The sequence below is a fragment of the Anabrus simplex genome, chromosome 5 (assembly GCF_040414725.1).
Source record: "Anabrus simplex isolate iqAnaSimp1 chromosome 5, ASM4041472v1, whole genome shotgun sequence".
Classification (NCBI taxonomy): domain Eukaryota; kingdom Metazoa; phylum Arthropoda; class Insecta; order Orthoptera; family Tettigoniidae; genus Anabrus; species Anabrus simplex.
Genome location: NC_090269.1, coordinates 30,260,837 through 30,281,753, shown reverse-complemented (window position 1 = coordinate 30,281,753; position 20,917 = coordinate 30,260,837). Strand labels below are relative to the sequence as shown.

Below are 20,917 nucleotides of genomic sequence, written 5' to 3'. Positions count from 1 at the left end.
ACAATGTTTCACGAGTATCAATCTTATCTATGACTCCAAACACAGTCATCTATTACCACAAACAGATGAAGAGGACTGATAAAAATGTTTCCTTCTAAATATTGTAGTGTAGAAAGTCAATTTTCCTATTGTTTTTATCTACATTTCTTAATACAATAATTTAAGAAAATCTCTTATTATTCTCATGCCTTACACATTCCTTCAAACCAATCCCTCCAAAATATTGTAAGCGGTACAAAAGCTACCGTAAGAGGACCACTTTGTTAAAAGATGCGCTTGACAACAACGGGAAAACAATCGTAACAGACATTCATAACTTTAAAAGTTCCTTTTTGCTATGGCTGAATAAATACATAACCTAATATGACAAGGTGAAAAATTCATTTCTGGAATACAATAAAAACCTAAACTGCCTAAACTGTAAGTATTTGACTTGCTAATTGTTTTTATCATCTGTAAAATTTATATTTTGATGCTTACGATACTTTGCCTTTCCAGGGACGACATGATGATACACAGGGTGAAATGTCAGGTTGTAAGTTTCATCACGAGGAGAAATTCTCTCCATTTAAATTATCGTGTTTGAGGACTGCTATGACTTTGCTTTTTCTCCACATCTTCGATATTTTTCAGGTATTAGATACATTCAAGTGAATTTAGCAACCATTCTCTAGCGACAGGACAAAATGTTTTTGATTTGTTCAATAGATATTTCATCTAAACCGGCTGCCTTTCCATTCTTGCAGTTATTTATTGCCCCATTCACTTCCGACAAAGTGAAGGGATTAGACGTGTTAGTCTCTTCCTGGTACTCTCTCTTCAACTCCACTTTAAGTTCTTGGCCAGGTTTCATGGACTTACCATACTGGAGAAGTTGGGAGCAATTTGGTTTAGGCCTGCAGATACCAGTACATTAGAATGAGGCAAGGTTTTATTTGGATCATTAGAGGCGCCTGAGCAACCTTCCGGCCTTTTAACAACTCCTTCCAATGTTGATTCCTTTTGCCAACTTTAAACACTGTTCTTGCTTTATTTTTGATACAGATGAGAGAACTCACAATGCTTCCATCACTAAAGGGATCCCATTCAAATAGGCTGAAACAGTTTGTCAGCAGAGCAGATGTCTCAGATGTTATGCTTTAGAAGTAATAGTTCTGTACTCTCTGGGAATAGTTGCTTTGGAACATATTCTATTGATGTCAATAAACTGGTCATATGTCTAAAGCATAGGGTTGATTGTAGTGATCTTGTGGGCTAGTAAAGCAGTGAAATGTTCCCAGTTTGCCTTTTTACACATGTACCTCCTTCTAAAATGGACAACCTACGGTTGATAGCTAATATCTGCCACATTACAGGACGATACTGTGTGTTGAGAATAGACATCCAAATCGACATTACACACTTAGGAGCAACCATCTCACTCACAAATATATGGTCTGGGTTATAGCACTGCTTCCAAAGGAAAGATATGAAGATAAAGTTAGAATTTAAAGAGAACAAATTGGGGCAAACATTTGTTTATAGGAAGAGGATACATAGAGTCTGTACGAAAAATGTACACACTCCTTGTCAGACTGTTTCAGGATATTGACACTGTCAATTGTTTTGAAGTACCAGTATGTTTCGCCCAACAGATGTTGATACTTGCATCACGATAGCCTAGTAGGAAAACAAAATGGTTCAAGCACACTTGACATTTGAGCAGGAAAATGCATTCTGAAGGGGTTTATCAGATTTGATCATTGAAGTATAATGTCAGTGGAGGAGGGAGTTTGAAACGGAACCTCCAACATGCCTAACGAACACATTACTGATAAGTTTGAGACGCATGGAACGATTTGTGATATTCACAAAAGAAGATCAGCAAGAACGTGCGCAACTACTAGTCCTGCTTCGTCGGCTCTCGTGTTGGAAAGGTTTGCTACTTCTCCACAGAAGGCTGCTATGCAATGTGCACCGGAAGTGGGGATTAGCAGTACAAGTCTATGATGAATTTTGAAAACCCCTAAGTGGAAAGTTTACATCCTACAATTACTGCAAGCTCTTAATGACGACGATCCTGATCGACTGCAATTTGCGAATGGTATCAACAAATGGAAAGTCAAGATGAACACTTTCTGATGAAGGTAATGTAGTCTGATGAGACACAGTTTAAACTTAATTGAACAGTGAATCAACATAACTGTGTCTACTGGGGCACCGGAAAATCTGCATGTTCATGTGGACAAGGCAGTCAATCTACCACAGGTTAATGTCTAGTGTGGACTGTCATCTAGGGGCTTATTAAAACCCTTTTTCTTTGATGTTGCTGTCACTGGAGATGTGTACTTGGAAATGTAACGCACATTAATTTTACCAGCTGTACGTGTGCTTTATTGAGCTGATGATGAGGTCTTCTACCAACAGGATGGGGTGCTACCACACTATGAACTTTTATGGACGGCAATCTGCAGGGACATTAGATTGAACGGAGATGGCCCAATGAGTCCACGGTCGCCAGATCTTACTCCTATGGACTTGACTTACTTGTGGGGAATTGTGAAAGATCAGGTCTATCGACGTAAGCCACGTACGCTGGAGGCCCTTCACCAAGAGATTATCGCAGTATGCGCAGCGAACTCCATTGCAATGCTGACCGATGTAGTTGCACTGACCGTTTGTTCTGCTATGTGTCTGGCAGCCAATGGTGAACATTTTGAACAGCTAATATAATCATATGCTTAACTGAAGACAGTACTAGACGTGTAACCAATATTTCAAATAAATAATAACAATGAGCTAGAATATAATACATAGCTGTCACCTTTCAAGAAAGTTGAACTGGCTATCGCCATGTCTTACATGTACCTCATTAGATGGAGCGCTATGCAAGCAAGTGCAGAACAGAGTGGGAAAATGAGATTTTCACACATCTTATTCATTAGGTACAACAGTTAAGAGATTATTGGAGTTGATTAAGATATTGAATGGAAAGTGTAACTATTTGATCCGTATAAGTTTTCCTTAAGGAGAGGTTCCCTACAGAATTGTAATATTCTGTAACTTAAAATAGAAGAAACAAAATATGAAACAGTTTTGTTTTTTCTTGAAGAAATGTATTGTTGAAAATGATTAAATCAATTATTGTTTAATCACAAAAATGTGGAGAAATTCATACCTCCCCGATATTTTCCCCGGGGTGAGTGGCTCAGATGGTTGAGGTGCTGGCTTTCTTACCCCACCTTAGCAGGTTCGATCTTGGCTCAGTCCGGTGATTTGAAAGTGCTCAAAAACATCAGCCTCGTATCAGTAAATTTACTAGCACGTAAAAAAAACTCCTGCGGAACTAAATTCTGGCACCTCGGCGTATCCGAAAACCGTAAAAGTATTTAGTGGGACATAAAGCCAATAACATTATTATCAACATACAGAAGAGTTTAAGCCTACAGTACAAGATTACGGATTAGGATGCGTATACAAACAGACAAGAAAATTAAACACACCTTAATGAATTATTGTACATTCCAAAGGCAAGCTTTCTGCATAAACATTTTTATACAATAGACTGAAAATAACATGTACAATAAACAAATTGAATTTTACATTGATCTGTTACTAGTCACATTTCTCAATTTGAAACAGCTCTCTCATTCTTGTAAACCAACACATTTTCTAGTTCTGCTTCATTGTCACATGAAAAATATTTATTTTGTGTACATCTGCCTTATGGTTTCTCTTTTTAGTTCTTGCATAATAGCTCTGTATCTGAGGTACAGTCTAATTTAAAATACTGCTTTAAGAGAAGTTTTGTCGTGCTGCCATGATGGGATTCTTCACAGAACTCAGTAGCATTACAGGTTTGTTACTGTAAAACAACTGCCCTGCAAGTGACGAGAGAACGTCAGCCTGTTACTTTAACATGAAGTTCATGTTATCTTCGCAACGGTGACTATTTTTCCGAATAGTTTTTCAGCCAAGTGCCAATTTCACATCATGAGCTGTATGAAGAGACTATATTTTACATCTTTCTATGCAATAAGTCCTTTCTTCTCTTCGGAATGTTGAATAAACATAACCTTCGGACAATCATGGCATTTTTCTTTCCCACCTCACAGATGACATTTCCTGCTATGTAGTCAACATTTCCAGAGTACTAGGTAAGTGACTCATAATTTGTAGCACAGTGGTAAAAGGTAATGATCAGTAGAGATACCATCTTCAGAATGAACTATGGTACATAGATAAGAAGAGCACATCACTTTACAATTTGCAGTGGTCGATGAGTCAATCTGTCCAAGTAAACACTTTGTGTATGTTGATCTCTATTGCTCTGCATTGGGATTATTTCTGTTTCTTCCCCTCTTGCGTATGGATAAGAAGAGCAATTCTAAATTATCAGTAATGCCTTGGGCAGCAAACGTCTCCTGTCATTAACTAAATAACTGACCCCATAGAGAAATGCAACAAGGGTTGAACATATAGTGCTCTTCAAAATGTTATGAACAGAGAGTACTTTACTGCTTGGGGTATCATTTGTCTGTCTTCATGTTATTTATCCACTGCCTAGTCTATTTGTCTTTTAGTGAAAATCTGTGATGAGAATTTGTGCTTTACAGCGGCGAAAATTAAGATGATCTTTTAATATAACATTGGCTTACTTCTAAAACCTCGTAAGTCCGATTTTTCATGATTTTTAGGTTTGGAGTGCATTATATAGATTTATGTTCGCTCTTTCTGCTGGATGAAACCTCATATGACTTTCTTGGATTTTTAAAGAGTTATTTAAAATAAATTAAACCTTGTATCATTCTTGACCTTAGAATGTTACTATAAAACCTCGTAAGTCTCCTGGTGTGACATACATTTTTTTATAACTCAGGTGATGGCATGAAATTTACCTAACACCACGTAACTTTGCTCTTAATAGAGCTGCCCGTTTGTCCGCCACTTCTAACAACGAATTAAACAACATTTGACCTCTGTTGTACTCGCGGGAATGGTAAGTAAACGCCTGTTTAATCAACTCAAATAGTACCGTGCTAAGGTTAGTGTGGTGTTACAATACACGTGAAGTATTAATTGATGAGTCTCATTAGTGCCTATTGCTAGCAAAGCTATGTAACGTCAGTGGTTATTCTGCGAATGTGAGCTGTCGTTCGCCACCTGCATTTACACATATACGGAAAGTACCTATCTATAAGTAAGGTGCCCGTGGAAAAATTGTAAAGCAGTCAGATGGTCAAAGAAATAATTTAACATATTTTTCATAAATCAGCAGTGTTCCCTAGGCTCTCTCGTACGGATAATTTTCTCATTGGCGTATGACCTTCGAGTTGGTGGTAAACATTCCATTGTTGTCTTTTCATTTCAGAGAAAATGAGTTGGAGAAGTATGAGAATGCTGGGTATGTTGGATATTGATGTGGAGCGTGCAATAACGGCACATGCAAATTACGTAAAAGAAACAGATGACAGGAAAGACTACGAAGAAACTGACCCAACTATGAAGACAAGACGGTTTCTTATGACACTGAAGAAAAAGAATTGTATTCACAAACTCAGGCAATCGAATTGTATACGGATTTCGATGTTATTCAAAACAGTGAGATATCTTTGGGAGAGTTTGTGGTTGATAATGCTAGTTGTCTTCAAGCCATAAATGAGTCTGCAGAGGAAAACAACAGCCGGTGAAGAAACATCAGACCAAACCCTTCCAATTTCTGGTTCTCCTCCTACAGGAAATAGAGCTGAAGGAAGACGATGCCCTGAAGGTGTAATTGAGACTCAAAGAAGGGAAGAAAATAGATTACAAACCACTTTAACAGTATTGGACCAAACGTTTAGCCCTACGAATTCCTCAAAACTCCCAAATGAAACCCATGAAGATCTCAGTGTAAACAGTAATGGGAACAGTGCATGCCGCGCCATGGAAGAAAAAGGAAATGATCATCAAAGGACCCTGAGTGGACATCTGTGGCAAATAAAACTAATAGAATGCATGGGAATTCATACAAGGGAACACGGAAATCCACGGACAGGAGCTGGGAATACGACGTGGAAAGACTGCCATGGGAAATGAAACCACACTGCAATTGTATTTTGAGTACAAAGTCAGCCAATGTGCATTGCAGGAGTTTCATGGAAGGTGACAGAGCAGATCTTCGACGAGTTCTGGAAAGATTGCTCGTGGAAAGAAAAGAAGGGGATGGTAAGATGCCTTGTAGATATACAAGCTCCGAAGGACAAGAAACATCAGAAGATGATGATGATGATGATGATTGTTGTTTTAAGGAACCTAACATCGAGGTTATCGGCCCCTAATAGTACAAAATAAAACTAAATGGAATGACAAATTAAAAGTATAAAATCCTCCACTGACCAGAATTCAAAACGTGAGGACGAAGACTGAATGGATGGATGGATATGAATTTAAAACGATAAGAGGAACCGAACCACAGTGACCCACACGCACAGAAGCTGGCGTAAAACGATAGTATCACTGACCAAGGGACTGCTTCTATAGCACAATACTGAATCGATGATGCTTGTAGTCTGAAGGAGTCCAAAATCCAAGTCAGCGGCCCCTCATAATGGTACTTATCGCTAGAAAAGTAGAACCATGGTATTTGTCATGTTGCGGTACTAATCAAAAGTAGCGTAGACTCCCGGTATTCCACACATTATGGTACTACTCAAAGGTAATGAAATTCGCACACGTATTAAGCCGCGTATACACTTGAGCATTCGCCCCGAATGAGCATGTGTTTGCCCAGTTTTGCTCAGATGAGTACAGGGCGAACAGATTGGATTCGCATGCCTCAGCCCGATCCGAATGTTGTCGGTACCTCAAAGTGAGCACGTGCTCTGTTCGTGCTGAGTGTGGACGGTTGATGACGAGTGGGGTTGCCCGAACAGTATGAGCCGACTGCTTCCGCTATACTTCCTGTATGTTTGGTCTGCGAGAGGTATTTTATTTCCCTCAAGTCCACCAGTAAGCTAGTTAGGTAACTCCTATCCGCCACCTGGTACGCATCACGTGGGAGTATCACCTCTCCCCCTGCTACACCAGCGTAGCAGGTTCGTGGAACATCAGAAGAATGATGAGCCTCAAAGATCAAACAGCCTCTACTTCCATCTAAAACAAAATGGGTCAGGAAAGGGTATGTAAAAATTGTTTCTAAATACCCTGTGTATTGGCGAATGGTCAGTGCATAACTGAGTGAAAGAACACCGAAATGAAGGAGGTGATAGGAACGGGGATGAACATGCTTTGGTTAAGGAATCCCTGATACGTCCAAGAAGAATAGGACCAGAATGCCATCTGAACAAAACGGAGAGCGCAGAACACAAAGCTCATTTGGTTGCATTCTTCGAGATTCTGAAGTTAGAATCACACTACTGCCAGCAACTACATCAAAAAATATATTGAACCCATATGTACTTCAAAAGCTGCCCTGCATAGAGAATATCAGCTATACTGTGAAAGACAATGTTCAAGCTCTGTCTATAAAGACATTTCATGAGGTATTTGATGAAATGAATCTAGGTCTCTTTTGTCCCAAGAAAGACAGATGTGATACATGCTGTAGGCACAAAGCAGGAAATGTGTCAGAAGAGGACTATATAACACAGGCTCAAAAGAGAATCAGCCGGAGAGGAAAAGGCCTTCGATAAAGACAATGCCAAGCATGTGTTCACTGTGGATTTGCAGTCTGTTTTACTCTGTTCGTATCTACAAGCATCAGCCATCTATTACAAAATGAACTCAAAGTACATAACTTAACGGTATACGATCTCAAGACTCACGAAGGATACGGCTACTTATGGCATGAAGGTGAAGGACTAACTGCAAATGACTTCGCGAGCATCATGTGTGACTTCATACTGAAAAATGTTGCTTATGAATCAGGAGATCATACTTTACAGCGATGGCTGTGGCTACCAAAACAGAAATAGTATACTAGCAAATGCGTTTCTGTTATTAGCTAAAGAAAAGAACATCATCACTCAGAAGTTTCTCGCTAAAGGGCATACACAAATGGAGTGTGATTCAATGCACTCTACAATAGAAAGAAAACTGAGGCATAAAGAGTCTACGTGCCTGCGGAATATCTGTCAGCATGTAAGTCTGCAAGACTGAAACCCAAACCATACAACATTCCTTCTTTAAGGACTACAGTTGCATGAAGATCGTTTCTTCCAATCAACCAGGCCACAAAAAAGGGGACCCTACAGTTACTGACCTCTGCTGCATCCGTTACCACCCAGACTTGAAAGTAAGGATCAAGACGGATCTCAAAGATGCGTTTCATTCATGGCAAAATAATATTAATTTACGTGTGTTTCAGATTCTCTCCATTATAAATTTCTGCTATTATTTTCAGGTGCCTGGGAAGAACTTCCTTGAATACAACGAAAGAGCAGTGGAAGTTGCTCATTGGAGACAGTGAATAATCTTTACGGTGCACCTTTAAAAATAAAGGACAAATATCTGAATCTCCAGCAACTGAAACAGCTGATACCTCAAGATTACCATACTTTTTGATAACCTACAATATGATTAGACAGAGCCAAAATTCTTGAATAAAAGGGGCTAAAATTCTTGGTTAAAAAGGAAGCAAAAACGAAAATTTCTAGATAACACCTGAAATGTTTAAATTATATTATACAAAGTTTTATGTTGATAACAATTCTAAGATACTTAACATTATTTAACATTCAGAGCTGTACGCAGACAACAGTTCTAAGTTTGTCATTGTAAGAATTGTTGTTCTACTTGTTATGGTACCACACACAAGAACTGTGGAAAAAGTTTATAGCATTTTCAAGTAAGTTGAACATTTACTGTTCTGTATTTATGCATGTGATTTCTAAGCTGATCCACATCAAAACTAGTATAACAACATTAATCATGTTACAAAAATCAAACCTTAAAACCTTGTATGTCCAGATAAGGTTAGAATTTTATTTCTTAAAACCGCATAAGTCTACCGAATGTATGAACACTTACTTGACATGCTTATTTATGCTATTCAACAGCAATATTAACGCTAAACAATGTGGAAACTAAAAAATTACAATGGCTGAAAAATTTCTGTGAGATTTATAACATTTTTTCCCTCTCCTGAAAAGTTTGCTAAAACTGACTTACGTGGTTTTAGAAGTAAGCCGACGATATGTAGCCTTCTTACAGGCTAATAGAAAAGAAATGTACTTCCCTGAAATAAGTAAGATACACAGTTTGTTTTGCTCCAACAAAAGCATGCGAAACAGAATGCAGGCATATTCACACTTCAATAAATAAAGCCCAATTATAAACAATTTCTATCAATGATGAACTTGACACATGCGACATTACACATACTCGGGCAACTGCAGCAAATAGCTTAATATCATACTAAGCTATTTTGCTCCAGGCAGCTCTTGTCGGCTGGTACATTTATATCACGGCAGCTATAGTGTTGCTAGACTCTGCCCAGAGTGCTAATGAAGCTGCTATAGCCACTCTATTATATTCTAGCTCGCTGAATAATAATAAATAAATAGTTTTCATTCTGTAAGGAGTATACACATTTTTCTGGCGGACTCTCTACATTAGGGATTGGAAAACTTTACCAAGGGATATGTTCGATAAATTTCCAACTTCTTCAGAATTATTTAAGAAAAGACCAGGTAAACAACTGATAGGTAATCCAGTGTTCTCCCTAGGACTATAACCTAGATATGTGCTATTTGCATAATGTTAATACATATTTGAGTCGTAGGGTGCTCCAAATTAAAATGTAATTACTGTAAAACTGTTTATTTAAATAATAAATCACGTTGTGCTGTGCGCGAGCGGTGTCTGGATTAACGTGGAATCACATCCGAGCACTCTATTCCACATAATGTTGCAAACCTGTATGGCACTCCAGACCTAAGCCCGCTGTTAAACGATTACGAAGGAGCAGTAGAACACTAGAAATTCAAAATACTCTGTTTATGCCTTGTTTGTGATAACACTAAATAGTAAAATTTTGCAGTTAATATTTACCTGTCTGATATTATTGTTAATGCCCCGAGGGGAATAAATTGAAAATGTTTCATATTCAATTTTTACGTAGTATTCCCAGCCCGGCTCATTCCTGCCACCTGGCTGATGAAAATTTCTGGGGAAAACACTGTAATCTGTCACCTGGGTGACAGCCCTAAAAGCAGATCAGTGGTGACTGATGACTGAAAAGATCATCAATAAAGGATCAGTTATTTGTACAGTTGCTCACCATGGTATTGTATAAATTCATTGCAGGTACACTTTACTTAGAAACAATTGAACCTATAGATGCAACATTTCTTGTCGAGTATCCACAGGGTTTGTATCTTAAATGGGAGATGAACTATATTCTGATAGGTGATTAAAATTAAGTCTGATAAAATAAATGCGAGGATCATGCAATACCATGCGCTCATTTATTTATATATATATATTTTAATTATTATTATTTTGTTTTTGGAACAACTATACACTGATGAACCATTGCATTATGACAATCCTGACACGGGAACATTTAGTGCGCCTAAACCAGGAACTAACACGTGACATGCTGGTAGTATGGTATATACAGCAATTCTACATGCTTACTGTTAGTAGTGTCTCCAGCATCAGAATGTGAAAATCGGCCGCCCCCTCTGTATTTGTTAGAGGGCAAATTGTGATGGCTCAGCAACTCTGAAACAGCACAATTTGTGGGCTGCTCTTGTAATGCTGTTGTAAGGATGTATTGAAAGTGGTGCAATGATGGCCACACAATGATTTGTTGTCCAGCTACACATTGATGCCAGAGGCGGTCACGCATTGTTGAAAAAAACGTGGGGTCACAGTTCGAGAAATCACCACCAGGAACAACAGTGATGACCAGGCCGTGTTTCCCAGCAAACGGTTCATCAAACACTGCAGCTTGCGGCACCAGATATCCCAGGATATCTTCCGCCACCTCACTGAATTGACGACCAGTTGTATCCCAATGCTGACTGCACTTCACTGAAAGCAGTGGATAAGGCGGGCACAAAATCATTGCCACTGGACAGCGGATGATTTTATAATTAACATACTGTGGTATTTTGTTTATTTGCTAGAAATTCTGTAACTGCACCCTAAGTTTTAGGCTAGGCCTATAGCATAACAGATTTGAAATACTACAAATCTTATGTGGAATACCTTGTAGAGGAGAGATATATTCACTGTGACAGACAGGGACTCACTCACCAGCCAATAGAAGTACATTTACTTTTGTAACCTAATGTAATTTAGCACACTCCATTCTCCATGTTGCTCAAGTACACAGCAGCATTTCCACTGGCCGAGATACAATCGGATACGACATCATTCCCACCAATCACATCAAATGGATTCCATTAGCAACCCACACACAATAACAGCACAACTAAATGCAATATGCAACTAAATAATAACAAATCATTCGTTTGTCATTAGTTACACATATCCAACAGACTGCTGGCAGCTTTTTACTACTGTCCAACATAGAATGCATTGCTACTGCCTACAGAATGCTAGAGACGTAACAGCCACTATGCGGCCTTAACCTGGGGACTTGCGCCCCTAGACCCACTTTGCTTGATCACAGTTCAACGGTTTTGTCACTAGCCGTTCCTAACCAATCTAGACTAATGGTTTACTCACTAGCCGGACCTAACCAATCCAGATCAATGATTATGTCACTAGCCGGACCTTACCATCCAGACCAATGGCTTTGTCACTAACCCAAATTATAAATTAATTCAACTTTACCCCACTGTCCAATCGCCCTACTGAATGCTAGAGACCTAACAACCACTAGAAACCCTTTGCTTGATCACATTCCAAGGAAGGAAAGGTCTCCTTATATAAACAACATTATGCGAAGTTAATTATTTTAGTTTCATTATAGAACATATGGTGCATGGTGTGGGATACTGTAGTCGCGTCCTAATTCATGAACCATGGGCAATGGCTGAGTAGCCTAGTTAGTGGTCCTGAGAGTCGGGATACCAGTTGCTATGGAATGAGAGTGGGCATCTCGGACATATTCTGAGTCGTGGCCCCTCCTTGTGCTCAGGCGGTCAGGACTATAAAATCCACCGATGGTCCCTAACCCGTTAGAGGAGAGATCCTCACTTGGTCTATGTGTAAGCAGGGTAGCATCCTGCTTCATGAATTTACCGAGCTCAGAACACTTTAAGCAAGCCTCGGACCTATGGTAATAACAGAGTCCCACTCTCATTTGACACGCGAGGGACTCCTTGGAAACAACTTCGCGAACAAAATGGAATTTGATGGGAACCTATCAATATTAATGAGGCTTATGGAAGAAAGTAGAACTGGCTGAGTCAGTAAAGAGGATGCAACTGGATGTACTAGAAGTAAGTGATATTTGGGTAACGGGAGGTAACGAAGAAGAGATAGGAGATTATAAAGTGTTCCTGACGGGTGTTAAAAAGGGAAGGACAGAGTCTGGGGTAGGGCTGTTTATCAGGAATACTACTGCACGCAACATAGTTTCTGTTAGGCACGTAAATGAGCGAATGATGTGTGTAGATTTGGCAGTTGGAGGAATTAGGACGAAAATTGTCTCAGTGTATTCACCATGTGAAGGTGCAGATGAGGATGAAGTTGATAAGTTTTATGAAGTATTGAGTGACATCGTAGTCAGAGTCAACAGCAAGGATAGGATAGTGCTAGGGGACGATTTCAATGCGAGAGTTGGAAATAGAACTGAAGGATATGAAAGGGTGATTGGTAAATGTGGGGAAGATATGGAAGTAAACAGGAATAGGAATCATTTGCTAGACTTCTGTGCTAGCATGGGTTTCGCAGTTACGAATACATTCTTCAAGCATAAGGCTATTACCGCTACACATGGGAGGCTAGGGGTACCAGGTCCATAATAGACTATATCTTAGCCGAATTCAGGAAGTCTGTTAGGAATGTATGGGTTTTTCAGTCATTTTTCGATGATACAGACCACTATCTGATCTGTAGTGAACTAAGTACTGTATCTCTAGACCTAGGATAGAGAAAGTGAAATCTGTCTGCAAACGAATAAGGGTAGAAAATCTCCAGGATGAGGAAATTAGACAAAAGTACATGGATATGATTAGTGAGAAGTTTTGAACAGTGGACAGTAAGCTGGTTCAGGATATAGAAAGAGAATGGGTGGCATACAGGGAAGTTGTAGTAGAAACAGCAAGGGAATGCCTAGGAACGTCTGTGTGTAAAGACGGGAAAAAGCGAACATCTTGGTGGAATGATGAAGTGACCCCAGAATGTAAACATAAAAAGGCTTATCAGAAATGGCTCCAAACAAAGGCCGATGGAGAAAGAGAATTGTACGTAGATGAAAGAAACAGAGCGAAACAAATAGTTGTTGAATCCAAAAAGAAGTTGTGGGAAGATTTTGGTAATATCATGGAAAGGCTTGGTCAGGCAGCAGGGAAACCTTTCTGGATAGTAATAAAGAATCTTAGGAAGGGGGGGAAAAAGGAAATGAACAGTGTTTTGAATAATTCAGGTGAACTCTGAATAAATCCCTTGGAATAACTGGACAGGTGGAGGGAATATTTTAGAAATCATCTCAACGTAAAAGGAAAGTTTTCTGGTGGTGCCGTAAACAACCAAGCTCATGGGCACGAAAAAATTTATGTTGGTGAAATTACGCTTGAGGAAGTAGAATGGATAGTAAAATAAACTCCAATATCATAAAGCAGCAAGAACAGATGAAATTAGACCTGAAATGGTGAAGTATAGTGGGAAGGCAGGGATGAAATGGCTTTAGAGTAGTTAGATTAGCATGGAGTGTTGGTAAGTTACCTTCAGATTGGACAAAAGCAGTAATTGCACTTAACTATAAGCAAGGGAACAGGAAGGATTGCAACAACTATGGAGGTATCTTATTGATTAGTATACCAGGCAAAGTATTCGCTGGCATCATGGAAGGGAGAGTGTGATCAGTGGTTGAGAGGAAGATGGATGAAAACCACAGTGTGGTTTCAGACCACAGAAGGGCTCTCAGGATCAGATTTTCAGTATGCGCCACGTAATTGAAAAATGTTACGAGAGGAATAGACAGCTGTGAATATGTCGTCGATCTAGAGAAAGCATATGACAGGGTACCAAGGGAAAAGATGTTTGCCATCCTGGGAGACTATGGAATTAAGGGTAGATAATTAAAATCAAAGGCATTTATGTTGACAATTGGGCTGCAGTAAGAATTGATGGTAGAATGAGTTCTTGGTTCACGGTACTTACAGGGCTTAGAAAAGGCTGTAATCTTCCATCTTTGCTGTTCGTAGTTTACATGGATCATCTGCTGAAAGGTATAAAGTAGCAGGGAGGGCTTCATTTAGGTGGAAATGTAGTAAGCAGTCTGGCCTATGCTGACAACTTGGTCTTAATGGCAGATTGTGCTGAAAACCTGCAGTCTAATATCTTGGAACTTGAAAATGAGTTTGGTATGAAATTAGCCTCTCGAAGACTAAATTGATTTTTTTAATTTTTAGAACATGTTCCTGCCTTGTCAATACATTCACTTAAGTAGGCTAAAAATTTGTATGATTTTACTACATTCTTCAAATTCCTGAAATACAACTGTTTCCACACTGAACTCGAAACTAGGCCTACATCATTTCCTGTATGTCTCTCTTGCATAATATGAACGCCAGTTGAAAAATAGTACTGCAGTACCACGTTGATTTACATTATTCTACCCCCACAAAGCACAGCAAACAACATAAAATGCTGCCCAACCCTCATCTCGACTATGGCCAAAGGTCAAGGTGGAGTTATTTTCCTATATTTATGAATATTTGCTAGTACTCCCTTCTGGAGGTCTGCAAACAAGCGAACAGATATTAGCAGTAATGGTGTCACAATTTACATATTAATGCAACTTTCATTCCACCTACACTTTCATGACTATTCAGATCTCTTTTACCTCCAGAACATTTAGGGCCGATTGTATAAACCTCACTGACTGGAGATCAGTTTTAGTCTAAGTTCAGAAAATGACCTGAGATCAGACCGGTGTCATGTTGTATAACACTGACCTACGATCAACTATTCGAAGTTCAATTTTGATCCCAGTTCATTTGTGAGCGCTTGGCAACAGCGCAAAAACAGTCGAGTGTCACGAGTCGCAATTGAGCAGTGTGAATGTTTTCATTCGTATTCGTATTCTGTGTGCCGAGCGAAATAAAGAAATAAAGAAACATTACTGAAATATTTGTATTGAACAAGTAAGTAGGGAAATCATACATTAATCCTGTATTATGTTTGTTAAATTTGTCTCCAAGCAATAGGCCTACACTTCTTTATTTCTTCTATTGCAGGCCTCTGCTTCCAAATCAGCTGATCTCCACACCTCGACCTCAAAAACAGCTGATGTGCTCACGAAGTCATAGTCGCCTGGCATAAAATGAAACTGAGACCTTAAAACATGATGATGAAATTTAAAACATGGAAATTTTAATGAACAGGAGAAAGTTAGGCCTGGACAATAAGGAAGACTGGGTTTAATTGCATAGTACAGTGGTGTTATTAGACGCATATAGTTGTAAAGTACATTATGTTTTTGGCTATTTTTGTTGCAGATAAACTGTTTGTATAATTTAGTTTGAACCACTTTTCGTAATAGCCAACTGTAATTTTTTTGTAAATATTGTTACCTAAATACACTACGGTATTAATAATTGCTGCCCTTATAGCAGTGTTTTCTCTTCCATGAACGTCATTTGCAGCAGGTACTGAAATTTCTTCGAACGCTCTTCTTGCAACGAACACAGCCTCATCTCTTTCAGGGACCTCATCTACTGCATTTACAGCGATATTGTGCAAGACGAATGCTGCAACTATGATTACTGGAACACGAGCTAACTTCACTCTTAGCCCCATACTGAGACAAGGGAACCGTCTTTTCACAACTCCAAATGTTCTTTCTATTGCTGACCTGGTTGCTTTATGGGCTCGATTATAAGCTACGATATTTAGGGACCTGAGCCTAGCATCACAAATAACTTGAATATTTAACGAAAACTACCCATGACGATTCATATAAACTTCTGCGTTATCGCCCCCAGGAGATATTATAGGTATGTGGGTACAATCTATAGCGCCTATAACACCAGGGAAGTGTTTTACATCGAAGCATGATTTTCCTCACGTCATTTTGTTCGGAGGGCATTTTGATAAACTCGTGTTTCAGTGCAGCAATGAGATTAGATACGCGATGAACGGCTCTGCAGACTGTCGCTGCGTCTACATGCAGTAAATCACCAACGACTAACTGAAAACTTCCCGTTCCCGTGGCAAAGAATCTCAAAGTTAGTAATAACATGTGCATTTGAGTTGATAGGTTTTAAGTAGAATATCACGCAACCTGAGTTCTAGCTGTTCCACGGTATCTTTTCCCAAGTGATCCCTCAGTTTTAACTTATCACTCAATTCTCTCATTGGATTTCCTCATTCACAGAACACACGAGGAGCCCGACAAAATTAATCATTTTCATCATCAGAATATATATCCGAGAAATCACAGTAATCAGACATCTGTAAAATACGAACGAGATAGGCTATATAATAACGTAAGCAATTTATTGAGGTTATGTTATAGAATTATTACATTACACTGCAGTAAAAGTTAAGCGTAATATTGCCTATATACAGACAACTATAGCTAGCAATGTATGAGGTTAGACTTCAGCGTATTTTTTTACCATTTATCGTAAAAACACAGGTAATATTTTATTAACAATCAGCTGTTCTTGTATCCCAAGTAGAAAACAACTCCTTGAACTAAGATCAAAGAGTTTGATCGGAGAAATTTCTCTAGTCAAAGTTGATCATAGTTCAGTGCGAATTGATCCCAGAATAACGTTTATACAATACAAATGTACGAGTTGTGCGTGAACCGAGATCAATTTCGTCTCTGATCTAAGATCAAACAGTTTATACAATCGGCCCTTACAGTAGAAAAAAAATACTAAACAGACAATATATAAATGAAAGGATAAATAATAGAGAGAACCAACAGAATTAAACCTAGTTGCAACAGGTAGATTTTTATCATAGGACTATGCTAAACTACAAGAGAGGCAGATAAAAAGATAATATAATGCACTAATACAATGTACAAATACTTCATACAAATGTACGGTAACATAATGATCTACAGGATAGTAAAATGGGAATACATACCTCCATTTATGGACTCATCATAATCATCACCATCATCATCTGATGCAAATAAAAGAGGTGAGTTCACACAATAGTCTGCATTATACAGTGGAACATGCTCATCCACAGTTTCAGAGTTTCCAGTACATGCTGTATTTTCAATATCAGTTCTACATTTCATGTTAAACTTGGAGACTTCATTCAATTCTTTGGAAACTTTTCTGTCAAATGCAGAACTATCTAGAGCATTTTCAGAAACAATAGCCTCAGCTATGTTAGCAGCAATGAATTTATTCTGTGATTCATCATGTACAGCAGAAGGACTACATTCATGAACAATACTGGAACCTGTTTTCACTGTAGTTTCATACGATGCACAAATTCTTCCAGCCTGGTCAAAGAATGCATTTCCTGTAATTGGGGTTTTCATCATGCACATTTTTCCTTCATCAGCAGCACTTATCCTCATTTCATTCTCCGATTTTGGTTCTAGTAGGCTGTCTTTTGCAAAGAATTCCACTGTGCAGTCTACACTTGAAGACACAGGCCCAGTAGGGGCAAAAGATTTAGTATCAGAGCCACCTGAAACCATAACATCTTCACTTTTAACTGACAAAATCATTCTTTCACTATGTAATCCAATCGATGAATCACTTTTCAGAGATAAATCTGGCAAAACATCATTGGTTACCAGCATTACCTCTGATTTATGAGTATTTTTGCTATCATCAAAAACTTCCCCATCCACGCAAGAATTAGAGATTTCTGACATATCATTTACACTATTTACAACATCCACTTCTATTTCACTATCTTCAGAATCATCATTTGTATTCACAAAAACTGGAGATCTATCTGAATTGTACGTAGATTTAGCTCTAGGGTACATACTCCCAAGTGGTGATACAACTGATGAAGAACCTCTTGCTTTATCTGCAGACAATAAAACACCATAGTTCTCTGTTACTTTGATATCACAGTTATCTGCCAATTTCACACCAAAACTGTCACTTGGTGGTGAAAACAATGGCTGAGTACAAGGCACACCTGAACAATCATCCTCATAAAAATTACATGTTAAATTAGGACCTGGTAATAATTTATCAGATGAGTGTCGTGTCATGAATACAGTACCACTGTCGGTACTGGTTTCCATTATGTACTCATTCTCATATGCACCATCAATATTTATTCTGATTGAGTTTCTTAAGTGAACATCAGTTGCTTCTGAGGCGTCATCTGAATCTTTTAGTATTATGCTTTCAATTTCTGGACCTTCTGACAACGTAAACAGGGATTCTGCAGACTGCTTTTCAACATTTTCTAGCTTGCTATCTTCTACATCTTGGAGATCTATATTACTGTCTTTATCTCCAGGAAATAAATTGATTTTTTCATTTTCACCAGCACTGGAAATATTACTTTCCGTGGTGTCTTTCTTAGGAGATGGACAGGTGATTTTAGGAGTGGTTTCCTTTGCATCTTCTTTATCACACCAAGAATCTTCATCATTTGAATTAAATGCTGATTTGTTCATTCCTGTTTCTGAAATGTACAAAGAAGTATTGGTAAAATTTGGTTGAAATTCCAAAGAAAGTTCACCAGAACCATTTTCACATAGTTCATCTTTTTTCAAAAAGACATCCACCCCGTGTCCAAAAACAGAATTATCAACCCCATCATCATTTAACGGTGTCGAACATCGTTTAAGAATCAAAGATAATGGTTTACTACCAGCGGACACTGAATATACTGGAGCACCACTTTCAGGAGTACTGAAGTTTCCAGAGTAACCTGATTCACTAGATACATGCATGAAGCACGACTCAGACGACAAATTGTTCACTGGATGGTAGATGTTAGTTATATTTTCATTTCTGAATGAAGTTACTGAACTCTGATTCAGATCATCATTCAACATAGTTAATTTTGTATCCAACACAAAATTATGACACGTTGAATTACCACAATCTGAAATTTGAGACTGATCACAAATATCACTGTCAGAAGGTCTACTGTCAACTATATCACTACGAGCGGTTTTCTCCGTAAAATTCATACTTTCGGTCAGATTAATATCACTTTCCATAATGTTATACAACATTTTTCTACAAGAATATAATATATAATTCACCGAGTTCAAGGGGGCTCGAATACACACTGGTGAAAAATTATGAGAATATTCGAAATAGGTCCTGTTTATGTTACGACCGTGGAGAATAAACCATTACCCGAATCAGCATATACGTTCTAAGATTCTAGAGTAAGCACTACAAATCACTAAACGTTCTAAAAAAGCACTGCATACAAATCCATTTAAACCATACACTCAGTAACAGCGCGCCTCAACTGACACGATCACTACCAATATGAGAGAAATAAATTTGCCTCCGACAAAGAATCAAAGAAGTTTTGATACCTGTGGCAAATACAGTAGATACAATACTGTATTTGGTTAATTAACAAAAAGTAATGTATTATTAGACAGATTAGAAACTTAAATGAATAAGATTGGCTAATTGAAGAAATACCATATAATAAACGTTCCTTAATGCTTTATGACAAGACCACCGCCGTCTCGATATAAGACGATCGAGACGGCTGTGGACAAGACAAACTGAAATAACATCAGAACTGAATGCACATATCGATACATCACAAAATGACCGACGCATTGGGCTATAATAATAACAAGAAAACAGCCAATTATGCATTGAGACATTCAACGACATAAAAGCAAATACTGTATTTGATAAAAGATATAGACTGCTACCTGCCGACCATCTTTGAATCTACTTGAACTGCTGGCAGCCATTACACTTGACGGCAAAACAAACGACAAGTGACATGCCAGAGATGCTGTACTTTTACAGACGTACAAGTTAAATTCGTTATTCTTTATGTTTCATGCTATAAAACCGGCCTTAATCATGATTATGACGATGATTATGATAACAAAGTTTAATTCATGTATTAACAGTACCGTAGAAGTTATGTGATAGAGTTTAACCAATGTGAATAATTCGTTTGCGGTTATATGGCAATAGACTGTGCTGGCTGAAAGGTAGCTCCGAATTCCTATCAAACAATAATATTTACTGAAATAAAGTTAAATACTCAAAGAAAAATGGGTACCCCTAATATAACACTTCAACTAGAAGTGGATTCATAAGGTGCATTGTATTGTAATAGTACAATATTACATCCTTCTCTCTCCTTTCTAGTCCAGTGGTGGTGATGATTATTGCTTTAAGAAGAAGGGCAACTAGGCAACCAACGTCTATATAACACTAATCAGAGAGAAAAAATGGAAGGGATCCGACACTTCGAAAAATGAACGTATCGGCCAAAGATAGACAAGGGCCACGAAGGGCGTGAAATTGAAGAATTCTCTAATATCTCTAATGCTCTAATGTCGCCGAGGTCAGGACATAACAAATAACATGTAAGTGGAAGCAATACTACGAATCAAATAAGGGTCACGTGGTCACCAACCGACGCTCCCAAGTTAAGAGACTTTTGGGGCCCCATTTAGTCGCCTCATACGACAGGCAGTGGATACCGTGTATGTTATTCTACCGCCACAAACCACACGGAGAGTTCAAGGGAAACCTTGAAGAAAAATAATGTGTCATAATTAGAGGATATGAAAATGGGTTTAGGCCTATACTAAAACAACTCGCAAATAATTGTCCATACATAAGGCCTACTTGTGAAATGTAACGTTAACCCC

The 20,917-nt window shown here is 38.4% G+C and overlaps 1 protein-coding gene across 1 annotated transcript in view; it reads right to left on the bottom strand.

Annotated features, from left to right (window-relative positions):
• The window catches only part of mi (minus), a 115,097-nt gene extending 97,183 nt beyond the window's left edge, over positions 1 to 17,914 (bottom strand). Inside the window, exon 1 of the mRNA XM_067147928.2 lies at positions 17,206 to 17,914. Coding sequence (XP_067004029.2) covers positions 17,206 to 17,881 — 676 coding nt within the window. The 5' untranslated portion in view covers positions 17,882 to 17,914. The remainder of the gene's footprint in view (positions 1 to 17,205) is intronic.
• Positions 17,915 to 20,917: the final 3,003 nt, after the last annotated feature.